The following is a 21,696-nucleotide window of genomic DNA, read 5'->3' as shown; positions in this document are numbered from 1 at the left end:
CTGAACTGTATGCAAACTGTCTCCAACATGGGAACAACTGCATCTTAACGCGCTTTCTTTTACTCTTTCTTTAGAGGGATACTATGAACGCTAAGTGGTGCTAAAGGAATACTAGAAAACAAAATAGTCCAGAAAATTTGCTCTACTGTTTGTTTATTGACGGGATCACCACCCCATGAAGATGTTTATATTTCTTTTGTATTTTTACTATGTAGGCTTAAAATGTCAATGAAATTGTTAGAATATAAGTGAAACCACAGAAATAATATTATAATATCACTCTTGTAAGATGAAGTGTATTGATTTGCACCATTACGTTTATATAAAACTCAGTTAATATACATCAATTTTGAAAATCGATTAATCATTTTAAGTCGTCATTTATTTAAGCAAAAATGGTTGGTTCCAGCGTCTGAAATGTGAGAATTTGCTGCTTTTCTGTGTTTTATATCGTGCATTGAATATCTTTTCGGTTTTGACTGTTGCTCAGACAAACCCTAAAATGTGTCGCCTCGGCCTTCTTTCTTTCTTTCTTTCTTTCTTTCTTTCTTTCTTTCTTTCTTTCTTTCTTCTTCCTCCTCTTCTTCTTCTTCTTTTTTGGCAGTACTTACTCAAATGATCAAACAAATAATTGGCATATTATTCAACAATGAAAACAGCCATTATACGTAACTTTAATTTGCAATTGCATATCAAATGGTTCAACTAAAGGAGCTGAAATGTTGGGCAAGTCTCTCGTCTATAGTCTTCATTTACAATGAAGTGAGTTGTCAGTCATATTATGTTGAAGCATTAGCCGACCACGTATTATTATTATTAATATGACCATTAGAACATTTTCCCTATAGATAATTAGTATCATACATTCATTTCGGTCCATTTATGGCCTTAATTTATTGTCTAATTAAGAAATAAGACGCCGCACTTAATGTTCCACATTTACACTGGACTTTTAAATCGAAATCACGCGAGACTTCAAAACTGGATCATTGTGGCGACGAGAGTACACGAGTGTAGAGTTGTTGTCGGAGAGGGAGGAGGAACGCTGGGTGAAGACAGCAGGGAAAGCGAGAGTGTGAAAATAGCTTGTAACTGGGAGGAAATACAACATTTATCATGGCATCGGGGGACACCCTGTACATAGAGACGGACGGGTCAGAAATGCCAGCCGAAATAGTGGAACTACACGAAATCGAAGTAGAGACAATCGAGACAACAGTTGTTGGAGACGACGGTGAACACCAGCCCATGATCGCCTTACAGCCTCTTGACACGGATGATCCAAACTCGATTCACCCGCACCAAGAGGTGATTCTGGTGCAAACAAGAGAAGAAGTGGTGGGCGAGGATGACTCTGAACTGCACACAGATGACGGTTTTGAGGAGCAAATCCTCATCCCAGTGCCCGCCGTGGAGGAGGACTTTATCGAACAGACTCTGGTTACTGTCGCCGGGAAAAGCTCCTCGACAGGCCGGATGAAGAAGGCTGGAAGCGGAAAGAAAGCGGGCAAAAAGAGCTATCTGAGCGGGGGAGAAATGGGCAGAAAATGGGAGCAGAAGCAGGTCCAGATAAAGACTTTGGAGGGGGAGTTTTCAGTTACTATGTGGGCATCGGGTAAGTTCAGCGTCCTGTGTGAATTCCAGCAAGCTGGTTCCTCGCTTTGTTCTCAGCGTGTGTGCCGTGTGACTTGGCCCAGCTGGGGCCTTGTCCTCCGCTTAAGTTGGACTTATTTCCCATCTCCGAGCCACTTAAACTTCATTTGAAATGTTTTTGTTTTTATGGGAAGCCATGTTTTATGTGTCGATGGGCGCCGCCATATTTCCCCGGTCTAGAAAGTATGGCGGCCCGAAAAAATGGCGTTTATTTGGCCGACGAAGATGGCGGCGAGAGTGGGAGCGAGTGCAGCTGGCTCCGCTAGGCCGCTGTGGCGCAGTTCAGTTCAACTGTAACGGCGGTGGTGCCTTCAGGAACCCCTCATACTTTACACTGCCGAGGCTTTAAATACACATTCAGTGTTAACATGGATCAGGTGAACTCGCTCCGATGTCTAAAAGTAGTTCCTGTATTTGCTAGTGCTTTGCATTGGCCGTTTATCCCAGTTTTTCATTATTGTATAGAAAATTATATATGGTTTAAAGGACATATCTAAATTTTATTTGTGGATAACCTATTTAATTGAATTGTTGGTTTCTTTGTAGATAAAAGAGCTTGGTCTGTACCAGCTCTATATGGAAAGTGTCCTGAGACAACTTCTGTTGTGATTTGGCGCTATACAAATAAAATTGAATTGAATTGAATTTAAAATGCGCAGAATTAAAGTTAGTTATTTCCAGACAGCTTGTATTTAAGTCACATGACAAAATATAAAACACGTAACCCTTTTATCACTCCATAATAAGACAGAGTTTAAAATATTTTTAGAATCCTTTGTTTATGTTAAAATAAAGACCATGACGCACATTTGGTGTTTACAAAGTAAGTGTTTGTAAAAACCAACTTTATAACCAAAACTTGTATTTTCTGTCACAGTTTTATTTACAAGATACAAGATTGCTTTTATTGTCATTGAGCATGGACATGTCAACGACATTAGCATTGCAACCCGCGTGTAGAAGAAAGGTAATAAAATAAGATTAAGTGAACTCACAGGCCTAAAAAGTCAGCGTTCAAAACGTATATACAATATACATAAAATGCAATGAAAATATACCAAAAATACATAAAATACACAAAAATAAATAAAATGCAGTGAAATAGACTGAATTGAAGCAGCGTAGTAGTAAATAAGCGGCGTAGTAGTAAATAAGTAACCAGTGAGAGTGTTGCATGAGTTACTGGTGGGGGTGCTGGTGATGTGATAAAGGTTTAGCTCTGAGTGGCTTAAATCAATTTCTTTCCTCACATTCTGGCACTGTTTTACTTATCAACACACCTGTCCCTCTCATTCAGATGACAAGAAGGACATAGACCACGAGGAGCAAATCACAGGCGAAAACTCTCCTCCAGATTACTCAGAATACATGACAGGGAAGAAGCTTCCTCCTGGAGGCATCCCGGGCATTGACCTGTCAGACCCCAAACAGCTGGCAGAGTTTGCACGGTAAGAGGTTGATGTGTGTTTATGATGGCAGGCTGTAAAAAAAAATTTAAATGTACTCATACAGTTCTCAGAAGAGAAACTAGTTTGCTAAAAGCTTGTTATAGGAACATTACCTTTGTGTAGTGTAGAGCGGAAAGAAGTAAGTCAGTTCAAAATGTTAAACCAACACATGCTTTTTCTACAGTGTTGAATGCAACATGGGATCAAATGACTGTATGGCCCAGTCTGTTATGTATACAAGTTTTATCAGGGTGATTATTTTGTTTTTAAGTCATCAGAGCTGTTTGTTTTTTCTTATTCTGTTTCAAGAATGTGGATAGTTGTGTGAAAAGTCTATAATGATGTGACCACTTTTATTTATGTTGCAGAATGAAGCCAAGAAAAATAAAAGAAGATGATGCACCCAGGACGATAGCCTGTCCACACAAAGTGAGTGCTGTGTTCTGTTTATTGCACCAGTTTATGCAGCACTGTGCAAAAGATGATGGTTAAATACATGCACATGAATAAACACATAAATACACACTTGCATAGTTATACTCTTTGTCTTAATTATTGCATCACCTTTTGAGAAGATGTGTGTGCACTACAGTGGTATGAAGAGCAATCAGTGTGAGCTGATGTGATTCAGTTGCGAGGGCTACGCTGTAAAGTGAATAAGTCCCAAGTGATTAGCTCCATCTTGTTTCTCCCTCTGTCAGGGATGTACCAAGATGTTCAGGGACAACTCAGCGATGAGGAAGCACTTGCATACCCACGGACCTCGTGTGCACGTCTGTGCAGAGTGTGGCAAAGCCTTTGTTGAGAGTTCAAAACTGAAGAGGCATCAACTCGTACACACAGGAGAGAAACCTTTCCAGGTGAGTTCCTGCACTGCCTGCGTGTCACACTTTATTTTCCTTGTTCTGTAGAAAGTTGTGTAGTTTTACTTTGCTTTATTAGTGGGAGGAAAAGAAAAAATGATACTGTTAGTTTATCCGTGAGCCCAGACGTGCAGTGGCTTTAACTCAGTCTCTCTCGTCTCCAGTGCACTTTTGAGGGCTGTGGCAAGCGATTCTCTCTGGACTTTAACTTGCGCACACATGTGCGTATTCACACTGGAGACCGCCCGTATGTGTGCCCCTTTGATGGCTGCAACAAAAAATTTGCCCAGTCAACTAACCTGAAGTCTCACATCCTCACACACGCCAAAGCCAAAAACAACCAGTGAATCAGCCCTGAACCCAGCCAATGATGACGTGACCATACACTGGAGGACTCGACCCGTATCTCCGCTCCTTGATGAACTAATGTCCCGTGGCCTGCTTTGTTGTGAGATAAGAAGTCCCCTTTGTATCATCGGTAGATAAAAGGTTTAATCAGAGAAGTGACTTTTTCCTCAAACTTTTTGATATTCATATGGAGGTCTGAACCCGGAACTTGTGAGAACCCTGACCCCCCTCAGGCATCCTTCCCTACTTTGGCGCTACCTGGATGGAACAATTTACAGTTTCTTCTTTTGAAGATGTTAATTCATGGATCTGCACCTAAAAACTTATTTATACCTTAACACAGCCAGTTACAAAGTTTTTGCAATAGACAAATTTGCATCGATTCTCAGCAGTGACACCTTTTCAATTTTGTACTCTCCACCCCCTCCCCCCAAGTGTGCATATTGTACACTGTTTGTCATAAGCTCTGTGGTAAGGTACGTAGTCAGATTGTCCCTGTAGCTCTTGATGGAAGAGGTTTCACAGTTTGTTTTGCCTCCCCCTTTGCCCTTCATGTGAGTGTGTTTTGAGGGGGGATCGGGGAGGTCTTTGCATATTTTCATTTTGTACAAGGCAATATCAGAATAATGTACATAATAGCAATGTGATTTTCAATAGTGATCACTGATTAAAATGTTTTCCCCTTGCACTACCAACACAAAGTTGTCATTTGTCCTCTTGTAATTAAAGCTGTGGTAGGCAGTTTGTTTTAGGCACCATTGGTCAAAAATTTCTAAATAATCTTTCAGTGTTTTGTAATACAAGTGGTCTGAGTGAAAAGTAGACTCCAGCTGTTTTCATAATTTAGCCCTTGACAATAGACTTTGGCTGATCACAGGTCATTTCAAAGAGCGGCTGTTCCTATTGGCTGTTCTACAAATGCATGTGTATGTGTGTCCCCTCAGATGGTGAAAGCCTTTTTTTTTCCACAGCCAGACCCACCTCTCCAGCTCCACACTTCATGTTAGCACCATGCCAGCGCTGGAGAACTTGTCATGTATTTTGAATAAACTGTACGGAGTGAGCGGGCAGGCAGACAGCCGGGTATGTGTGTGTAGTACAGTAGCTTCTCATCCTGCAGGTAGATGGCGTCCGTGCTGCCCCCGCTCTGTCCTGGGGCCACAAAGTGTCTTTGAGAAGACGTGTTGTGGGGGACCGGGGCCTTGGTGAGGCTCATGCTGTGGAGAGCTGGCAATACGAGGTTTGAGCTTTCGTAGGGCAACAGACTCCTGCTGCCATTTGAACTTGTGTACTTAGCTGTGAAGCAGTAGAAAGGCAGACAGTTTTGCATTGTGTATGTTCAATTGTTGCTTTCTGTAGCTTTAAAAAAACTATAATTCACATTTGTTTATAATAACCGTTATAGTAGTAATGTTAACCATGGATAATAGAGCAAATAGAGCAATACAGGGACATTTTATCAAAAGAAATGCTCAGTATTTATACAATAAGAATGTAACTTTTTAACAATCTGTGCCTATGGAGTGAGTGAATATGCTCATGATGTTAACCCCATTGTTAAATAATTTCACAAGGACCATAGAAACAGCAGTTTAAAGGCAAATGTTCTTGTTAAGATCAGCAATAAGCATCACATTTGTGACTAAATGTTAACAGAATGGGTCACCAGTATCTGAGATTGACTCAACAGTTTAATAGCTGTTTGATAAACATACTAAACTCTTTATTTCCTTCTGGTTAAATGGAAAATAAAACAAGGAAGTGAAACAAATTCCTCTTTTTATTTTTCAGTGTACTGCACATGAACGATTGATGTATTAATCACATCCTAAAACTTAAATTAAGCATCTTGTGAGATCTTACAGCTAAGCTAGTGACTTCTGTGACAAGGATCTGAATGCACTTAAATGATTTCTGTCTGAGATGAAGTACTAGAGAAAACACACACAGACCAGAGACAGTTCAAAATGTGCCCTTAAATTCAAAGGTTTTAATCTTTTTAAATAGCAGCTGCGGTCTCATCTGTTATTAGTTCTTACAATCAGGTCTTCAGGAGTAACAGCAGTATAATTCCAGGGCTACAACTGAATTCTTTTAATTTTTGATATATCTGAAAATTGTATTCTCAATGAATTGTTTGCTCTATAAAATGTCAGAAAAAGCTGACATCCTCAACAGCCAAAAGATGTTGAGCTTACGATCACATGAAGTAGCATCAAGTCTGACAATTCATGAGCAGCAGCTCGCATGTTTGGCAGTTTTTCTTTAAAAAAAAATAACATAAAAACAAACATAAGTCAGCATCCCATAGTATCTTCTTTTGTTCAACACTTCACCTGGTGCATTTCTTGAAAACATCTTTCACGCTCAAGATAAACAATCAACTGACATTTGCAAATAAAAATCCAGTTTTAATAAACTCCAAACAGCACAGGCAGTCTCTCACATTAAAGGCATCTGATTCAACCACGTACAAGGTTAAAAGATAAAAACAAGTGCAACAATGATGGTGGGTAGAATGGCTGAATCACTTTTAACCCACATGTTATAGTGCATTTGGTTTTTTTCAGAAAGTGTCATCAAACCAAAGTAAAATCAAGTTTTTAAAGGGTCCTTTTAATCATAAGCCACATACTGGATGTTTCAGTTTCACTGCAAATGCATGCAAATATGATGACTAGTATCTAGCTCATCCCTGAAGGTTAGTATGGTAAAACACATCTCAGTTTACTACAAACCAAAGCTGTATCCAATTACATGTTAGACTGTCTGGTGAAGTGTTAGCATCTGGTATATGGATTTTTGATTGACATCTAACGTTAGACACTATTAATACTAGAAAATATATTCAAATAGTCCTATGTGCACAACTAAGAGGTGATTGTGTGTGTATTTTATATTATGGTCCTTATGCATAGCAGTCAGATTACCCACACATCCCCTTGCTTTGTAGGCTGGAGCATGAATTTAGCAGTTAGCTTGTGTAGGAGATCCACTGAGAAATCTGGGTCAGTTAAAAATGCAGTGAACAGCAGAAACAGGCAACTGCAGTATAACATTAAAACTCTCAATCCACCACTATCCCTGACCTAAAATATTAAGGAAACAGTTAAAAGCCTTTGAGAAAACAAAATTGTACTGACAAAAAGGGAGGCAAGCATCATCCTTAAATGGACAGAAGTGAATATGAGATAAGAACATTCCTGAAGAGTGGAATAAACACATTGTTTCAACCTCAAACGAACTGAATAAGAAGGCATAGATCTAAAGCGTAGGCATTGTTTTCCCTCCATTTCACCGTCCTGCCTTTGGTATCAGGATGTGAATATAGTACCTGCTCTCAGAGCAGAGCTGCCCTGATGGTTGAATGAACTGCAGCTTGTCACTCAGCTAGCAGGGCAGCCAGCAGTGCAGGGTAGTTTGGCGTCCCCCAGCCTGTAACAGGGTCCCATGATGGTGCAGCACAGAAACCTTTACCCTGAACCTGTTCATCCAGACAGCCCAGATGACAGCCTTCAGTCACCTAGAGACAAGGACGCATGGCATTAAGGAACAATAACATGACTATAAAATGTGTTGGGGTGTCCTTCTGCTATCTTTTAGCATGAGGTCTTTGTAAATGTTCAAACATACTGCTTGGACTTAGTCAGCAAAGTAACCCAATAACATTAATTATCGACCAGACTGCATCATATTGAGGAGTTGCTAATAATCTGCCATCATGTTCAAAAATATGGACAGAAAATTAGAAGAACCTCTTTATATAATGTTGTCCGTTCCAACAGTCTATTTAACAATGACATCAGTCAGAAACATTTCCAACTATGTCAATTAAAGCAACATCATACATTCATGGTAAATCTATGGCAGAGATGTTGTATTGAATTACAACAGATTGCACAGGTGTACCAAATAAAATGGCCACTGAATGTAAGTAAATGAAAAGAATAAGTCTGAGAATAAGCACGACCATGACTGCCAAAATGTTAGTAGCAATATGGAGATCGCTCCATAAATCAAGCCTAAAAACAAACTAGTAGTAACTTGACTCACATCAAATAGAGCCTTTCCTTTGAGCTTGTAGAGGCGAGGGTTGAGGAAGCCCAGGGCAGGCAGGCCCTTTAGCAGCCGCTGGTCATTGATGAGAGACAGCATGCCTCCGACCACAGGGGTTGACGCCTGGAAGGGAGATCAATCGATGAAATGACGCACAATGAAATGCACAATCAGAACAATTCATACTACTTCCAGTATATAGTCTTATAAATGGTCTTTGGACAGTGAAAACGTGATCAGGTGAGTACTGTTAAATATAATTTATCCTGTAACCTGTAGTTTTCAGGCTGGCTGGTAAACTGATAGAAAGGTTGTAATGTCTTTATTGCCTTTTTGGTTGATTATTTTACCTGTTTTCCTAGTCGGTCATTCTACCATTAACACTCACGTTGAAATCAACAAGCCGATGCACAGTTTAATTCATTCAAATGTGTTATGTCAATTCAATTTAACTACAGAAAGGCAACATGGCCTCTAGACCCTGGAACAACCTGCCTGAAAACTATAAACTATGCAAATCATTATCATTTCTTTGTAAGTTACACTGGAGTTTGATGAACTTGTGTTGTTGATTTTATCATTTATGTCTCTCGTTCAGCTTATATCATGTTGGTCGGCTGGCTTTTAGCTTTAGTTTTCACTTGTTTGACATCTCAGTTCTCCTTTCACCAAAGTGTGGTCAAGTGTGATATATTTTACCGAGGTCCCGGACACCCAGGGGACGGGTACTCTGTTGATAACCACCCAGTAATTGTCAGACAGGGCGGCCATGTCTGGATAGGCCCTGCCGCTGGTGTTGAAATATGAGTCAGGAGGGAGTGTTGCTCCTACAGTCTTCAGATAAGCATCTACTGCACTGGCCTATGGAACACAAATACACAGCATCAGTGACACTGTCTGCAATAATCGAGCTATAAAAGAGCTGAGACCTCATATAATTACCTGGTAGTCAGGCATCTTGAAGACGTTGCTGAAGCCTCCTCCACTGATGTAATCTGTGACTTCATACGTGACCTTAAATGGGTTCTTGAAGGAGGTTCCTCCAACTGTGGTCACATATGGGCTGTGAACAAGATGCAGGACATTACATATGTGGTGCTTTTCCTAAACCTTTTGAAGATTTGCAGAGGAATAGTTGAGAACATACAAGAGGAGGGTTGGATGGACTTCTGGAAGCCCAGTGGTCTGCTAGTATCAGAGCAGAAATTGGTTTACTTTCAGAAATGTACAAATGTTTTACCTCGAGGCAGGAAAGCTGGGCCTGAAGGAGTTTTGGTTTTCACCCAGATGTCTGCAGCCTGCACCGCTGTCACCTGAACGTGAAACAAGACCACTGAGACTGATGTGACATGTCCTCATTAATCATGAGGAGGAACACTGAAGATGATGCAGCATATCTCACTGACAGCCGGCCGGTTAAGGAAAAGGTTAAATGCCGAAAGATAACATGGAAACCTGCTTTTCCAGGTCATGGGTATCTTTAGAAAACAAGAGGGGTATATTCATGTTTCCAATGAGACAATGAACTGACAGTAAGAATGGAGCAAAGCCACAGTGAGTTGACATGTTTCCAAGGAGACCAAACCTGTCTTGTTTTTGTTAGATCGCCTCTCTCTCGGGCTGTTAAAACAATTAAAGCCGCTGTTCATTCAAATATCGCCTTTGACAAGTGTGAGGCCAGTCTTTGCACGTAACCGGAGTGACAAAATGTCAACCAAAAATGTGTCTGCTACGTCAAAGATATCAGTCTAAAGCTGTCCTGCAGACAGGCAAAGGCTTTGTTATCTCACTGACAGTCAGTGTGCTATAAGGCATGTGGATGGGACCTGCTCTTTACTGACCAGAAGCAAAGAGCAGAGAGATTCCTCTGACACCAGCCTTCATAAACTCTGTGTTGATGCGCATCATGTACGCAGTGGACAGGCTGTCTTCGTCGTCTCCGTAGCTGACGGTGTGAACCCAGGGCAGGTCAGACATGTTGCTGAGCAAAACCATCCACTGGAGGAAAGGCTCCTGGGACTCGTGGCGGCCTGAAGGACAATGAGGAAATGAGAGTGACGGCGCTTAAATGTGACTGGTCAGACCGTGACCAACCAAAAACTTGCTATTTTTAATCTGCTTCTTTTACTTTTCATGAACCCTTACTATTACCTTTATTTTCAGTGTCTAATTATAGTAATGTATTTTTAGTTGCTTCATGCTGTTTCACCTCCTCTTGCATGGACTTAATGGTCTAAATGATTACAGTTAGTGTCTGTAGATTTATCATCACTGTTATTTTAACTGAGAAAAAAATTTCATCAGAAGGTAAAATCAGAAGGTAGGCATTTCACCACAGTGACAAATATCAACGGTTATCGTTTCTCCATTTTAAGTTCTCCACACTCACTCACACCACTGAAACCACTCTCATACAGACCTGGATTGGTGAAGACCCATGTGGAGATGTTGGCCCCCGTGCTCATGATGTACTCTACATCCAGACTGGCCTCCAGACCAGCCTTTCCTTTTCCCTGAGTGCCCACCACTCGGTCCACCTTAGAGAGATGCTTGAAGCTGCGGCCAAATATCATCATGAACTCAGCCAGGTCTACAGGGCTGTAGTACTGCTCCAAGAACTAAACGAGAAAACAGGCAGCGAGCATGTAAAAGTATACCAAGGTACGGTGGGATAATAGTGTCTGAGCTGATGTACATATGTCGAACAGCAACGCTTTTTATTACGACCTCAGTCTCAGATGGTCACACCTGAGCTACTGCCTGGCTGTTGTTCTTAACTGTTCCCACATCAGCTGCTGTCAGGTTGTACCGCTCCCTCAAGATGGCAGGAGTCACTCCCAGGTGCAACCCTGCCTTAGACTGCTTTTGCCTCCTGCTGGATGAGGCTTTGCCGAAGTCCTCCTGCCCTTTAGGAGGGAGGCGGTGAAGCCCTCCAACTGTGGAAACACACACAAACACATCCAGCAATGTGAGCACAGATCCTACATACCTACACATACAGCAATCACAGATGACAGCTGAACATTTCACAGCCTTAAGAACTGATCTCACCAAAGTCCAGGTGCTGGTGAACATCATCATGAACAGAATACGGAGCTGAAGACCTCACCAGAGAATAACTGTCTCTGGTGTAACGGTGGAACTTGCTGCCTGGAAGCAGCGTCTCTGCAACCCTTAAAACACCAAACAAAAACAGACACAGCCTAAAATTCAACAAGTCCACATGTAAACACATGTGATTAAAGGTATAAATGTTTAAGAAACGAATTTTGATTACATGCAAAACTGATGTGACTCCAGGTGTTAAACTACAACCAGGAAGTGAAACCGGGGGCCGGGGTTTAGAGCGAGGCGTTTGTTTTTTTAAGATCTAATAACCTTGGCCTAGATTTATGAATTTTACAAGCCTGCAGTTCAAAGTTGATTTGATTCAACCAATAACCACAGAAAGAGGAACCATATCATGAGATAAGGGCACGGTTAACATAAAAGAGGTAGCAGAAGATGTCCTTTTCCTCTGAACTGTGTCATGAGCAAATAAAAATTACTGTCAAGTAAGCAAAACAAACGCTGCCTAGAAAAAATATGCTTACTCTGAAGTCATGCTGCACTGTAAAAAGTCCTGAGTGCGAACAGTTAGGCAGTTTGTAATCCCATGCCTCTGCAGCCAGTGACGCACCACCTTCTGGGTCAGTTCAGACGGACGCACGAGGGAGGACACTCCCTCCAGGGTGAGGTATTTACCTGCGGAGGACAAAACACACCTCTGTCACTCCATAGAAAGAGACCAAAGGTGAGAGACTGTCAGGTGAGTCTGTTTTAAACCCCTTTCACAGAGCAGTTCAGTTCACATGCAGTGCAGAGCATGCTGCACATTACGAGGGACAGGAATAGAAAACACTGGACACGCAAACCCCTCGGTATGTACGCAGATTCTTTTTAGCCCCTGGATTTTTAGGGCTACTTCAGGACAACCTGATTATCAGACAGCCATACCATATTGTGCTGAGTCAGGGTCTGACACTAGTCTTAGTGTCTCCTCCAGCAGGTCGACGTTTTGCTGCTTCAGGGCAAAGGTCAGCTCCAGGTCCTCTGTGGGGTCGACCCGACCCACATGAGTCCAGTCCTCTGGTATCCTGAGGTAAGAGAAGAACTCTTCAATATCTTTACTGGAAAAAACAAAACACTTGACTGATTACATTGAAACATCACCTTCCCCTCGTAGATCAGTTTTCCAAATTTTGTGCCACTGTGTAGTGCAGCTCATGAGCTCTTTACATGGTTTTCAAAAAAGGAAGACATCACAGGCCGTGGAAACAAAGCTGAACTGCTCAGTGTGGTAAAATCCCCAAAATGTGAGTTCCTTCAAAATGACTCACACACTGATAATGTGATAATGTTTGCAAATTGCTTAAGTTTTCCAGACAAATTAAGCACACTGTGAGAATATTTTAAGGATTTCCCTTTTTATATATTAGTCTTCACTGCATGTTTGGGCTGTCGAGACTGATCTGTGCTTATGAAAAACAGTCAAAAAACTTGACTTTGAACAAGGAGAGATGCAAACATGATTTATGAAATGACACAGAGATTAGAGAATGGCTCTTTAAGTGGATTTGCTCACAGGACATCTTGGTTATATTCCAGATATCCACTCCAGACCACCTGGCTGAACAACAAGGGGACGAAGAAGGTCAGTCTGCTGGAAGGAGAGAGGAAACATTAGAGCAGAACATTCACACAAACAGAGGTTCATACATGTGTGAAAACAGCTGGAAAACACAGCAAACACGTCCTGACTCGTTCAGCGTTTCCTCAGCGCAAAGCCTCGGCGTGACTTAGCTTAGCAGCTCAAACTAAACGCAGACAGACAGACAGACAGACAGACACACACACACACACACACACACACACACACACACACACACACACACACACACATACAAGGCTTTGCTAACTCTTCCGACAAAGACACACGTTATTTCCAGTCGTTTTAACGTTGTTAAACACCTGCTGTGTTAGCTGGTGGCTATCTAGGTCACCGCAAACAAACAATGAAACTAAATGCAAGTCGCGCGACATTAAAGGACATCTTTAAAAAATAGAGTTTAAGTTATCTGAGAGCTTTCTTTCCTGCTTGTCTCATTAAAAATACACAACTACGAACTTGTCCAAAGCACTCACAGTGAGTCCATCGCGTCCTCTGCTGCTGTGTCCGGTGGCAGGCAGTTAAAGACGCAGCAGTCACGTGACGCGGTTTCACGTGACTGTTATTCAAAAATTCTCCCAGTGCTCGTGCGCGAATTTAGTTGGAGCACATTCAGCCATGTTTAGTATTTTTTTTTTTATGAAGATCTCTATGCCTTATTTAGCTCATGTTTTTAGACTCACTGTGAGAGACTCGACCTGTGTGTCCAGTGCGTTTGGCGAAATTGTCAATAAAGTTGACTTTGACTTTAATGTCAGCAGCAGCCTTCCTCTCTCTGCTATTTTGGGCTTTATCGGGCAGATGTGGGTGAGATGAGTCAGATCAGTGACTCATACTGTATGCGGTGCTGTATGTGTGCTGTCATCATTCTGTCGTCCAAATACACTTGAACCAGAGCAGATGATCACTGTCATCGAGAAGATGTCCTGCAGGAGCCTCCAAAAGACCAGGGCCTAAGACATAACCATGGCCCCAGTGTCAGGGAGGGCCACCAACACCTTCATCTCAAATGTCAGAATAATGACCTCATGAGGAAGGTGCATGTGCTCAGAGATGATCCTCTTTTTGCAGGTGCAGACACAGATGACAGTTTACCTGCTCAAAAATGCTGTGTCCTCTTATTATAGGATCAGTTGTACATGTCCATAATAACACACCCATAATTCTGTTTTCTGACTTTATAACTTAAAGCTATCACTGACTGACTCACTATAATCTATGTATGAACGATCAATTTTCATGCTCTGCTTGGAGCATGATATCCTGATTTATTGACTTTTTTGTTTTGTTAATTGTCACCTCTGGTGTCATTTAATTCTAGTTTTTGTGAAATGCTTTGTTAAATTGTGTCCACGTTGTATTATTGTAAATGAGGGCATCCTTTGAAGACAAAATGGCACATCTTAAGTCGTTATTGCTAATAAATAATTTCCAGAAAAAGAACAACTTCTGTTGCACAATGTTTATCTTCCTGTCTCTTCTTGGATTTTCACTTAAATCTTTTTAATCTCTACACATCCTACAAATCAACCATTTCCATAATCTATAATATAATGTAAACAAATAAACCATAATCACGAATTAAAGAATGTTTATTAAAAGAATAGTTACAACTGACTCTTGGAGCGAGGACTTGAAACAAAAACTATATTTACAGGCACATACTGGAAAACAGGAGCACAAGTGTGTTTATGACAGCATCTTGTGCTTTTATCTGTAGAACAATTCCCAACAATGCATTGATCAGAAAAGGCCACGTAATTTCAAATCAAAAATGTGTTTACATGTTCATATCCTCTAGTGCAGGGTATGTTTAAAAGCTTCAAATCCATGACTGTGGCTAATTATCAACCATAGCCTGTGTTTGTTTCACACTGATGAGATTAAATCCTGAGTTTAAACGTTAAAAAACATAAAAGGCTGGGAAGCAAAAATTCAACTGTTTCATTGTTTACATGTGATGAATTAAGAGTCACATCTCTGCTCAGCTCCACTGATTTTAATCTCTGAATAATTAAGATTTTTTATTTTATTTTCAATGACGTTACATTTCAGATCCACTCAGTCATTGTCTGAGAAGTAAAAATCCTCTTCCTCCCCGCTTTCAGACAGCGCTCCGTCGTTTCCTGGGAACATCTCCCAAACAACAAAGGTGTCATTTTCTAGTGAAAAAGGGAAAAAACAGAGTGTGTTAAGGAACAAGACTTGGGTTATAGAAGAAATGTGGCAAAAACTGCTTTCAGAGTTCAATTACAGCTTTGAAACGTTCAGCTCATTTCTGGAAAATGCAACATAAACTTGGTCAAATTAGTATCGTTTCGTTTTGTCTCCTCTCACGAGCAGCTCAGGACACCCTACCTGTGTTTGCACATCTCCTCATTGTTCGTTTAACTGATGGCGTGGGCGTGAAGCGCTGAAAGAAACATAGAAGGAAATTATTTTTACAACAAAAAATGAATAATCCATGTACTCTGAGATGACAAGAATCTGATCATTAGTACCTTTGAAGGAGCAGCAGGTTTGCAGACATTAAACTGACGTTTTTTCATCCTCTTCTGGAGTTGAAAGACGTACTTGTCGTCATTGCTCCTTTGAAATCAAGCGGGAGGCAAGTTAGCTATTGCATTTCAATCGATTCTTAGGAGCTAGAATGCAGAAGTCAGCGGCATTCACCTGTTGGGAGAGCCCATCATGCCGGGAGTAATATGCAGACACTGAGGAGTCTTGACTTCGGGGAACCCCGTCGACATGGGGGTCATGGGCTCCAGGTCTGACAATGTGAAGTCATGCTCGTCACTGGGACACATGGAGGGCATCTGTTCATCAAGAGAGACACGAGGGGAGCAGTTATCATGCACTGTGTAACAGCGTCACAGTCGCTTATTATTTCTGCTGAAGACAAAAGCACAGAAAGAGACAAACCTCAACCCGTTTATTCTGCATGTACGCAGAGCTGAAGACGTCGTCAACGTCTTCTCTGGGCATGTTCTCCAGGAAGTGACGCACCTGCTGCTTCCTCTTTAAGGTCCCCGCTCGGGCAGATATCACAGCATGATCTGTAACTAGTCACAGAGAAGAGCTGATCAAAGCTCTGCAGTGAAGCACATCCACTCTTTAGCTAAGACATTTAGATCATTTCAGTTATCAAAGTGTCGAGTTTCATTCCCTCTTAAGTGAGAGTAAACTGAGTGGCTTTGGTTTTTGGACTGTTTGTTGGACAAAGCAAGACAGTTAAGGACATCACCTTAAACAACTAAAGACCAGAAGACTTCCTTATCATTCGCTCAATTGATTACTCAATAATGAAAACAATTATTAGTTGGAAACCTAAAATCAGGTCTTTAAAACAGTCTACAGGAGGCTCCTCTCTGCTTGAGGCTAGCAGGTACATCAGCCACTATGAGCATAACAAACCCAAATCTCCAACCCTACTGTCTACAGTCGAGTTGTATTGTGGGTAATGTAGGCTCCAGGTTTTGACAAGGACCAAGAACATGTGGAAGAAAATAAATTAATATCTCTGATTCTGCTGCATTGATTTTGATGCTTTCTGTAAACAATCCATCCTGAGTCTCACAGTGTTACAGGAGTGCAACGCTAAATCAATTCACTTTCAAGGCTACACAATCCACATCCCAATCAAAGACCTTTCTCTACCTGCATCCTTTGGTGCTTCCACCTTTTTCTTTCTGGGTTTCCTGGCTCTCTTGGCCGGAGTCTTTGAGGTTCCCTGGGATGTGTGCTGATTGTGGCACTCCTCTGCAGAGCGTGTCCCGACGAGCCTGGCAACCTTTGCCCAGTAGCCTGCCATGTGCTTAGGATAGAAGGACATGGCCCTGGAGAACACACATGGACATACGAGGTTACGATAGGGAAAGATGCTACTCAAACTCTGCAAAATGCTGCTTTCCCATTTTGTAGGTAGACAAAGCTTACTCTTGCAGCTTCACGAGCTCTGCCTCGGTCCACTTGTCCTCGTCTTGCTCTTGTGGAATCAGTGTGTTGTTTTTGTCTGTCCTGTGTTTCCTGCTGGACTGCGTCGACTGAGGCTTTGCAGGTTGTGATGTGTTGGTGCGTTTGCTCTGTTTTGTTTGTGTTTGTGCAGCATGTCTATTCTTCCTCACTCTGGTCCTCCTCCTCAGTTCCGTCCCGCTCTCCTCAGAGGACTCTGATGACTTGCTCGACAGACACAGGCGGCCTGGCTGTGACTTCTCGCCTCCCTTCCTGTGCGCTCCCTTCCCTCTCGTCTTTCTCCTGATGGAAAAGTCGGCACCTGATGACTGATCCTGTGATGTTTTGTCACTAACAGTGGGAGATTCCGGCGATACTTTGACCGCCCGTTTGCGTCCTGAGATGCTCACTGAAGGCCTTATGGTGTCTTGCATCTTTTTTGACCGTGTTGAAGACTTCTCAGGTTTGCTTAATGCTCTCTCCTCCACTGAACGCCTTTGCCTGGACCTTGTCCGTCTGCCAGGCCTCTCTTCAGGTGTGCTAAGTGTCTCCACGGGAGGTTCAGGTGAGTAAGAGGCCTTCTTGTCAGGGTTATCTTTGGCTCTGCTGCTCTTGCGGGGTGGAGCCTTCACCCTCCTCAGTGGTACTGATGCCTCTTCGTTGCTGGATGATGCACACTGCTTACGGCCTGCAAACACAGAGGACAGCATGTTAGCATGCAACTTATAACTTAGCTCACAGTCCTAAAACTACATTTCCTCATTATTCTTACCTTTGCTGCAGGGCAGGAACACATGGGCAGGTTTCTGTGACACCCTCGCAGACACTGTTGTAGTGATCTCCTGTGGGATGTAAACACAGTCATGTTATTTGTTTGTGCATGGTCAAAACTACTGGCCCTCATGGACAAACAATGACTCTGGATTATTATGAACTTGTGTGAGCTGAAACTTTAGGTGCTTACAGGGTTGCAGGTGGGGGTGTTGTAACATTCATGGATGGTAACATTCATGTCTGCATCCAGAATGACTCTCCCTCCTTTCCAGTACTCCAGAGGAGGCTTGATGACGCGACCACTTCGAGACATTTTTGTAGAAGTCAAGGAATCAGCTGGAGAAGGGAAGAGAATAAACATATGTGGTGACCAAAGGGTCCTTTCGCGCAGCTTCCATGGATTCAGATCCGTAAATGAATGCACTACCAGAGATAAAGCGTGAACGTGGCAACAAAAATCGTGATCTGAAACACGAGCTGTAATTTTTAGCCATGCTAGTGGCTCTAGGGATGGCAACGCTGATCATATATATACACACGAGGTCCTGACGTTCTCAGATGTTCTTGTACAGAGCATTTATTTGTGCGGCTGCTGAATAAAGCGTCTCTCTTGTACTTACGTGTCTTCAGAGGCTTCTGCCTTGGTCGCATCACAGAACGGTTGATGGACGATGCCTCAGAGTTTGTCTTTGCCACGATGCCTCTGCTTTCACTGTTCCTCTTTGTTTCTCCGCTGGTGTCGCTACAACAGAACAAAATTCAGCTCTAAATTTATTCAACTATTTGTGGATAAGGCTTTCAAACACTCAAGAGTCATTCCACATCATGCTTAAAATAACTATTCTTACTCTGTTGAGTTTGACAGAAACTTTTCATAAAGTGCCTTCCAGTCTGAAGGAAAACCATTAGCAAACTTCTTCAACAGCCACTTGGGAAACACTGCAGGTGAAAAGTGAGATAAAAGAAAAAGAATATCAGTCCATGTAATATGTCTACATTTATGAACTTTTTGACTTCTTCCTGGCAAACTGAAACATATTCTCAGTGGAAAATATCCACCCACACAGAGTCTGACTAACCAGAGTCAACACCCAAGTTCATCTTGCCAACCAAGATGTAAACCCTGCCGGAGATGCTCCTCAGCACAGACTTAGAAACCCTGTCCACGATGATGTTGCTGTTCCATGGTATGTTGTCCTCCCTGGGTGGAAAAGACAAGAAAAAGGTTTTCACTTTAAACCACACAAAAGTCTGGAATCCAAAGCGTCTGTCCCACGGGACAGGAGCTGGGTGAGTAATCTGAAATGATCAGCTGTGATTGCATTGTGTTGAATCATGACGTGTTGACAAATATTCACCTGTGGATTCCATCGACAAACAGGCCCTTACGATTCCTCCTCAGGAACCACTTTCTGAGATAAATCACACTCTCCTGTCAAAAAACAGGAAAACACAAGTCCAGTGAGGAACAGCAGACCAAACTGCCAAAGAGAAGACAAACTATAGCTGATTTCCATTTCCCACTTGAGCTAAAACGTGCCTGACGCTTGAACTGATCTGTGCTCTGGTTTTACATTTTCAATCAATCTTATGTTCCCTAACCGTTACCATCACCCCTTTCACCAGACTTACATTAATTTAAAATACATTTCTACTCACACTTGGGAATTTTGTGGCATGGGACCATCTGTTGCGTTTGAACACGGCCTCGTTTTTCTGAGGTATGGAGATCCGCGGCGAGTTGAGTACGAGCGGGTCTTCCAGCAAAACGGGTTGCGACGGCGCAGCAGGGACTGGGATGTCCTCAGAGGAATCTGTAGCTGATTGGCTGTCAGATAACTCTACTCTGGACCGGCTGACAGAAGTCACACTCTCTGGGACACTTCGAAAGGCAACATCCTCCCTCTCACACGTGTTGTGAGTGTTGGAGGGAGCTGTATCTCTGGTTGGATGGGCACTGCCTATAGAAAAGAGTGTAAACAACAAAACAAACATCAGATGTGACACAGAAAAATCCATACATACACAGCTTGAACGAAAGGCCTCACTTTGCAGGATTCAGAACATACTCACCCCCATTAAAGAGATGCCTCCTGCTGCTGCTCATGTTGTGGACTTCCTGCTGCTCCGCTCTGCCTTCTCTTTCCTTCATGTAAGCAAACATCTTGGCTGGAGACATCAGAGGGACTTTTTCCGTAAAAAAATAACAACCTGTTCAAAAACAGCAAAGAGGCACCAGTCAGATTCTGTCCCTAAATGAGGACAAAGGCAAAAGGGCTGCACTTAGAAAAAACAGCATCAATACAATCTCACGTTTCTTTGCGGAGGGTCTCGGTGGTGGGAACAGGGGTTCATGGGTGAACTGGCTCATCTCTGAACAGCCGGCAGAGATTCCTCTCACATGGCCCAGATCATCCACGCAGGTGTTGTTGTGGGTGTCATCCTCACTGGAGGGTCTCCTTCTCTGTGGCTGAATCAAGGCTTCACCGTTGATCTCCTTTATGCTGCTGATGACGTTGTTGAACCCCCGTGGCTCCCATTTTCTCTTCCTCAACCTCTTCCTCATGGGGGAAAAATTATAGGTTGCGGACATACGAGGAGCGCACTCCTCTTCGAACACACTCATCACACAGTCATTTTCTACTGGCTGTGTCTTTACTGGAGTTCTGCTGGTCACAACGAAACCATCCAAGTCTCCGATGTGAGTTGGTTCTGTGTGGATCTGCTGTCTGCAGATCGGAGAGAGGGGACGAGGAACAGCTGTTGAGTCCAGGAAGGCTCCTCTTCTTGGTGTGAATCCATGTCCTGTTGCAGCCACGGGGGGCATTTCCTCCACGGGCTTGTTGTTGATGTCTGAGTACCCGTAGGTTTTCTGAGGACTCGATATGGGCGAGAGGGTCAAGGCCCGCGCTTCATTGTGATATGAACCGAACCTCTGATTCTCCTTGAACTCACCGGTTATCCAGGTGCTCTCTGTTCTGCTCCTGGGCGACTTAAAGTCTCCTCCATGTTTCTCGCCAACGTTACACTGCCGATCTCTGCTCGTTACAATCCCGTCGTTTGCGCACATCCCCTCTTTCTGCACCTTGGATTTCAGTTTAGCAAACACTTTGGCAGGAGATTCCAACCGCGTTTTTTCGTGTTGTAATAAATGATGATACGACGCCATTTTAGCGGGGGAATAAAACTTGTTATTATACATCCGAGGTATGCTAGCAGCTAGCTCGCTAGCCAGCAATTTTCAAATTTCTCATTACTGCCGCCTTTGTGTAGAAACCCATGACGTACTGCTACGTCACTACGTCATTTCCGCATGTTTGTCCAATCAATAAAGTTCATGGGAAAGTTGCGGTTTGTTTTTTGTTTTTTTAGTAACATTTTATTGAAAATAATAAATAACAGTTAAGTATACAGAAACAGTGTATAAACAAAGAACATATAGTAGAGTTGCCAGGGGATATATCCATATGTCCTAAGATGCGATTTGTCTAAATTTCATTTTGTTGAAACATTTTGCAGGACTGCCAACTCCCTCATACACTTTTTATGGTCTAACGCCACACGTCAATTTTCTATAAGATAAAATAACTGGTTGCGTAGAAGAAGGCACAGACAGCGCGCGGACAGACGAGTCAAAGCAGCAGATCGAGTTATTCAGACCATCGGGGAGAGAGAGAAATATAGACAAATATAAAGTATTACAGTGTATTGCATGCTGTAATATGAGTCAGCAGCGTCTCTCCCGCCGATGAGTGACAGTGTTACTATGGTTACGGGGACGCTCTGTGTCTGTTATACTGAATTTTTTATATATTAGAGTAATGCAAACTTGGTTTAACCTTAAAATATGTTGTACATTCAACTGTTCTTTTGTATATATTTGTTAACTGCATTA

At 42.4% G+C, this 21,696-nt stretch overlaps 3 protein-coding genes across 6 annotated transcripts in view; 1 reads left to right on the top strand and 2 right to left on the bottom strand.

The window, feature by feature from the left end:
• tpp1 (tripeptidyl peptidase I) overlaps window positions 1–13,802 on the bottom strand; it is a 41,051-nt gene extending 27,249 nt beyond the window's left edge. The window contains exons 1-13 of one of the 3 annotated variants that reach the window (XR_011603052.1): window positions 13,553–13,612; window positions 12,993–13,070; window positions 12,365–12,504; window positions 11,962–12,112; window positions 11,420–11,541; window positions 11,117–11,304; window positions 10,788–10,986; window positions 10,210–10,398; window positions 9,609–9,681; window positions 9,311–9,431; window positions 9,068–9,229; window positions 8,366–8,491; window positions 6,691–7,835 (exon numbers count right to left, since the gene is read on the bottom strand). Coding sequence is in view for 2 of the 3 variants with exons in the window: in XM_070979924.1 (XP_070836025.1) it covers window positions 7,695–7,835; window positions 8,366–8,491; window positions 9,068–9,229; window positions 9,311–9,431; window positions 9,609–9,681; window positions 10,210–10,398; window positions 10,788–10,986; window positions 11,117–11,304; window positions 11,420–11,541; window positions 11,962–12,112; window positions 12,365–12,504; window positions 12,993–13,070; window positions 13,553–13,563 (1,701 nt within the window). In the remaining variant the exon portion in view is untranslated. Of the gene's footprint in view, window positions 1–5,987; window positions 7,836–8,365; window positions 8,492–9,067; window positions 9,230–9,310; window positions 9,432–9,608; window positions 9,682–10,209; window positions 10,399–10,787; window positions 10,987–11,116; window positions 11,305–11,419; window positions 11,542–11,961; window positions 12,113–12,364; window positions 12,505–12,992; window positions 13,071–13,552 lie in introns of those variants that run through there. The other 2 variants (XM_070979924.1, XM_070979925.1) reach the window with 2 other exon arrangements.
• On the top strand, window positions 989–6,173 carry yy1a (YY1 transcription factor a). Its single transcript, XM_070979933.1, has 5 exons — window positions 989–1,615; window positions 2,951–3,101; window positions 3,470–3,530; window positions 3,803–3,961; window positions 4,129–6,173. The coding sequence occupies exons 1-5, from the start codon at window positions 1,117–1,119 to the stop codon at window positions 4,309–4,311; spliced, it is 1,053 nt and encodes a 350-aa protein (XP_070836034.1). The 5' UTR covers window positions 989–1,116; the 3' UTR covers window positions 4,312–6,173.
• An 849-nt stretch (window positions 13,803–14,651) lies between the features above and the next one.
• On the bottom strand, window positions 14,652–21,072 carry mis18bp1 (MIS18 binding protein 1). Of its 2 annotated transcripts, none has more exons than XM_070979390.1 (16): window positions 20,115–21,072; window positions 19,875–20,012; window positions 19,461–19,762; window positions 19,160–19,233; window positions 18,881–19,002; window positions 18,650–18,740; window positions 18,422–18,543; window positions 17,992–18,137; window positions 17,800–17,869; window positions 17,013–17,715; window positions 16,734–16,912; window positions 15,999–16,138; window positions 15,750–15,892; window positions 15,578–15,665; window positions 15,435–15,489; window positions 14,652–15,238 (listed from the first exon to the last, which is right to left on the bottom strand). In XM_070979390.1, the coding sequence occupies exons 1-16, from the start codon at window positions 21,001–21,003 to the stop codon at window positions 15,138–15,140; spliced, it is 3,363 nt and encodes a 1,120-aa protein (XP_070835491.1). In that variant the 5' UTR covers window positions 21,004–21,072; the 3' UTR covers window positions 14,652–15,137. The 2 variants fall into 2 exon arrangements, with proteins under 2 accessions (XP_070835491.1, XP_070835490.1); XM_070979389.1 differs by having other exon boundaries at window positions 19,461–19,758; window positions 19,871–20,012; window positions 20,115–21,003.
• Window positions 21,073–21,696: the final 624 nt, after the last annotated feature.

The sequence above is a fragment of the Chaetodon trifascialis genome, chromosome 14 (genome assembly GCF_039877785.1).
Source record: "Chaetodon trifascialis isolate fChaTrf1 chromosome 14, fChaTrf1.hap1, whole genome shotgun sequence".
NCBI classification, from domain to species: Eukaryota; Metazoa; Chordata; class Actinopteri; order Chaetodontiformes; family Chaetodontidae; genus Chaetodon; species Chaetodon trifascialis.
This window is presented reverse-complemented; position numbering and strand designations above follow the sequence as displayed.

Coding starts and splice junctions, on each gene's coding strand:
- yy1a (XM_070979933.1), top strand. CDS start 1,117: ATGGCATCGGGGGACACCCTGTACATAGAGACGGACGGGTCAGAAATG. Junction 3,531..3,802: donor CGATAGCCTGTCCACACAAA/GTGAGTGCTGTG, acceptor TCCCTCTGTCAG/GGATGTACCAAGATGTTCAG. Junction 3,962..4,128: donor CAGGAGAGAAACCTTTCCAG/GTGAGTTCCTGC, acceptor TCTCGTCTCCAG/TGCACTTTTGAGGGCTGTGG.
- mis18bp1 (XM_070979390.1), bottom strand. CDS start 21,003: ATGTATAATAACAAGTTTTATTCCCCCGCTAAAATGGCGTCGTATCAT. Junction 18,138..18,421: donor GCAGAAGCCTCTGAAGACAC/GTAAGTACAAGA, acceptor TCCCTTCTCCAG/CTGATTCCTTGACTTCTACA. Junction 17,716..17,799: donor GTTCCTGCCCTGCAGCAAAG/GTAAGAATAATG, acceptor CTGTGTTTGCAG/GCCGTAAGCAGTGTGCATCA.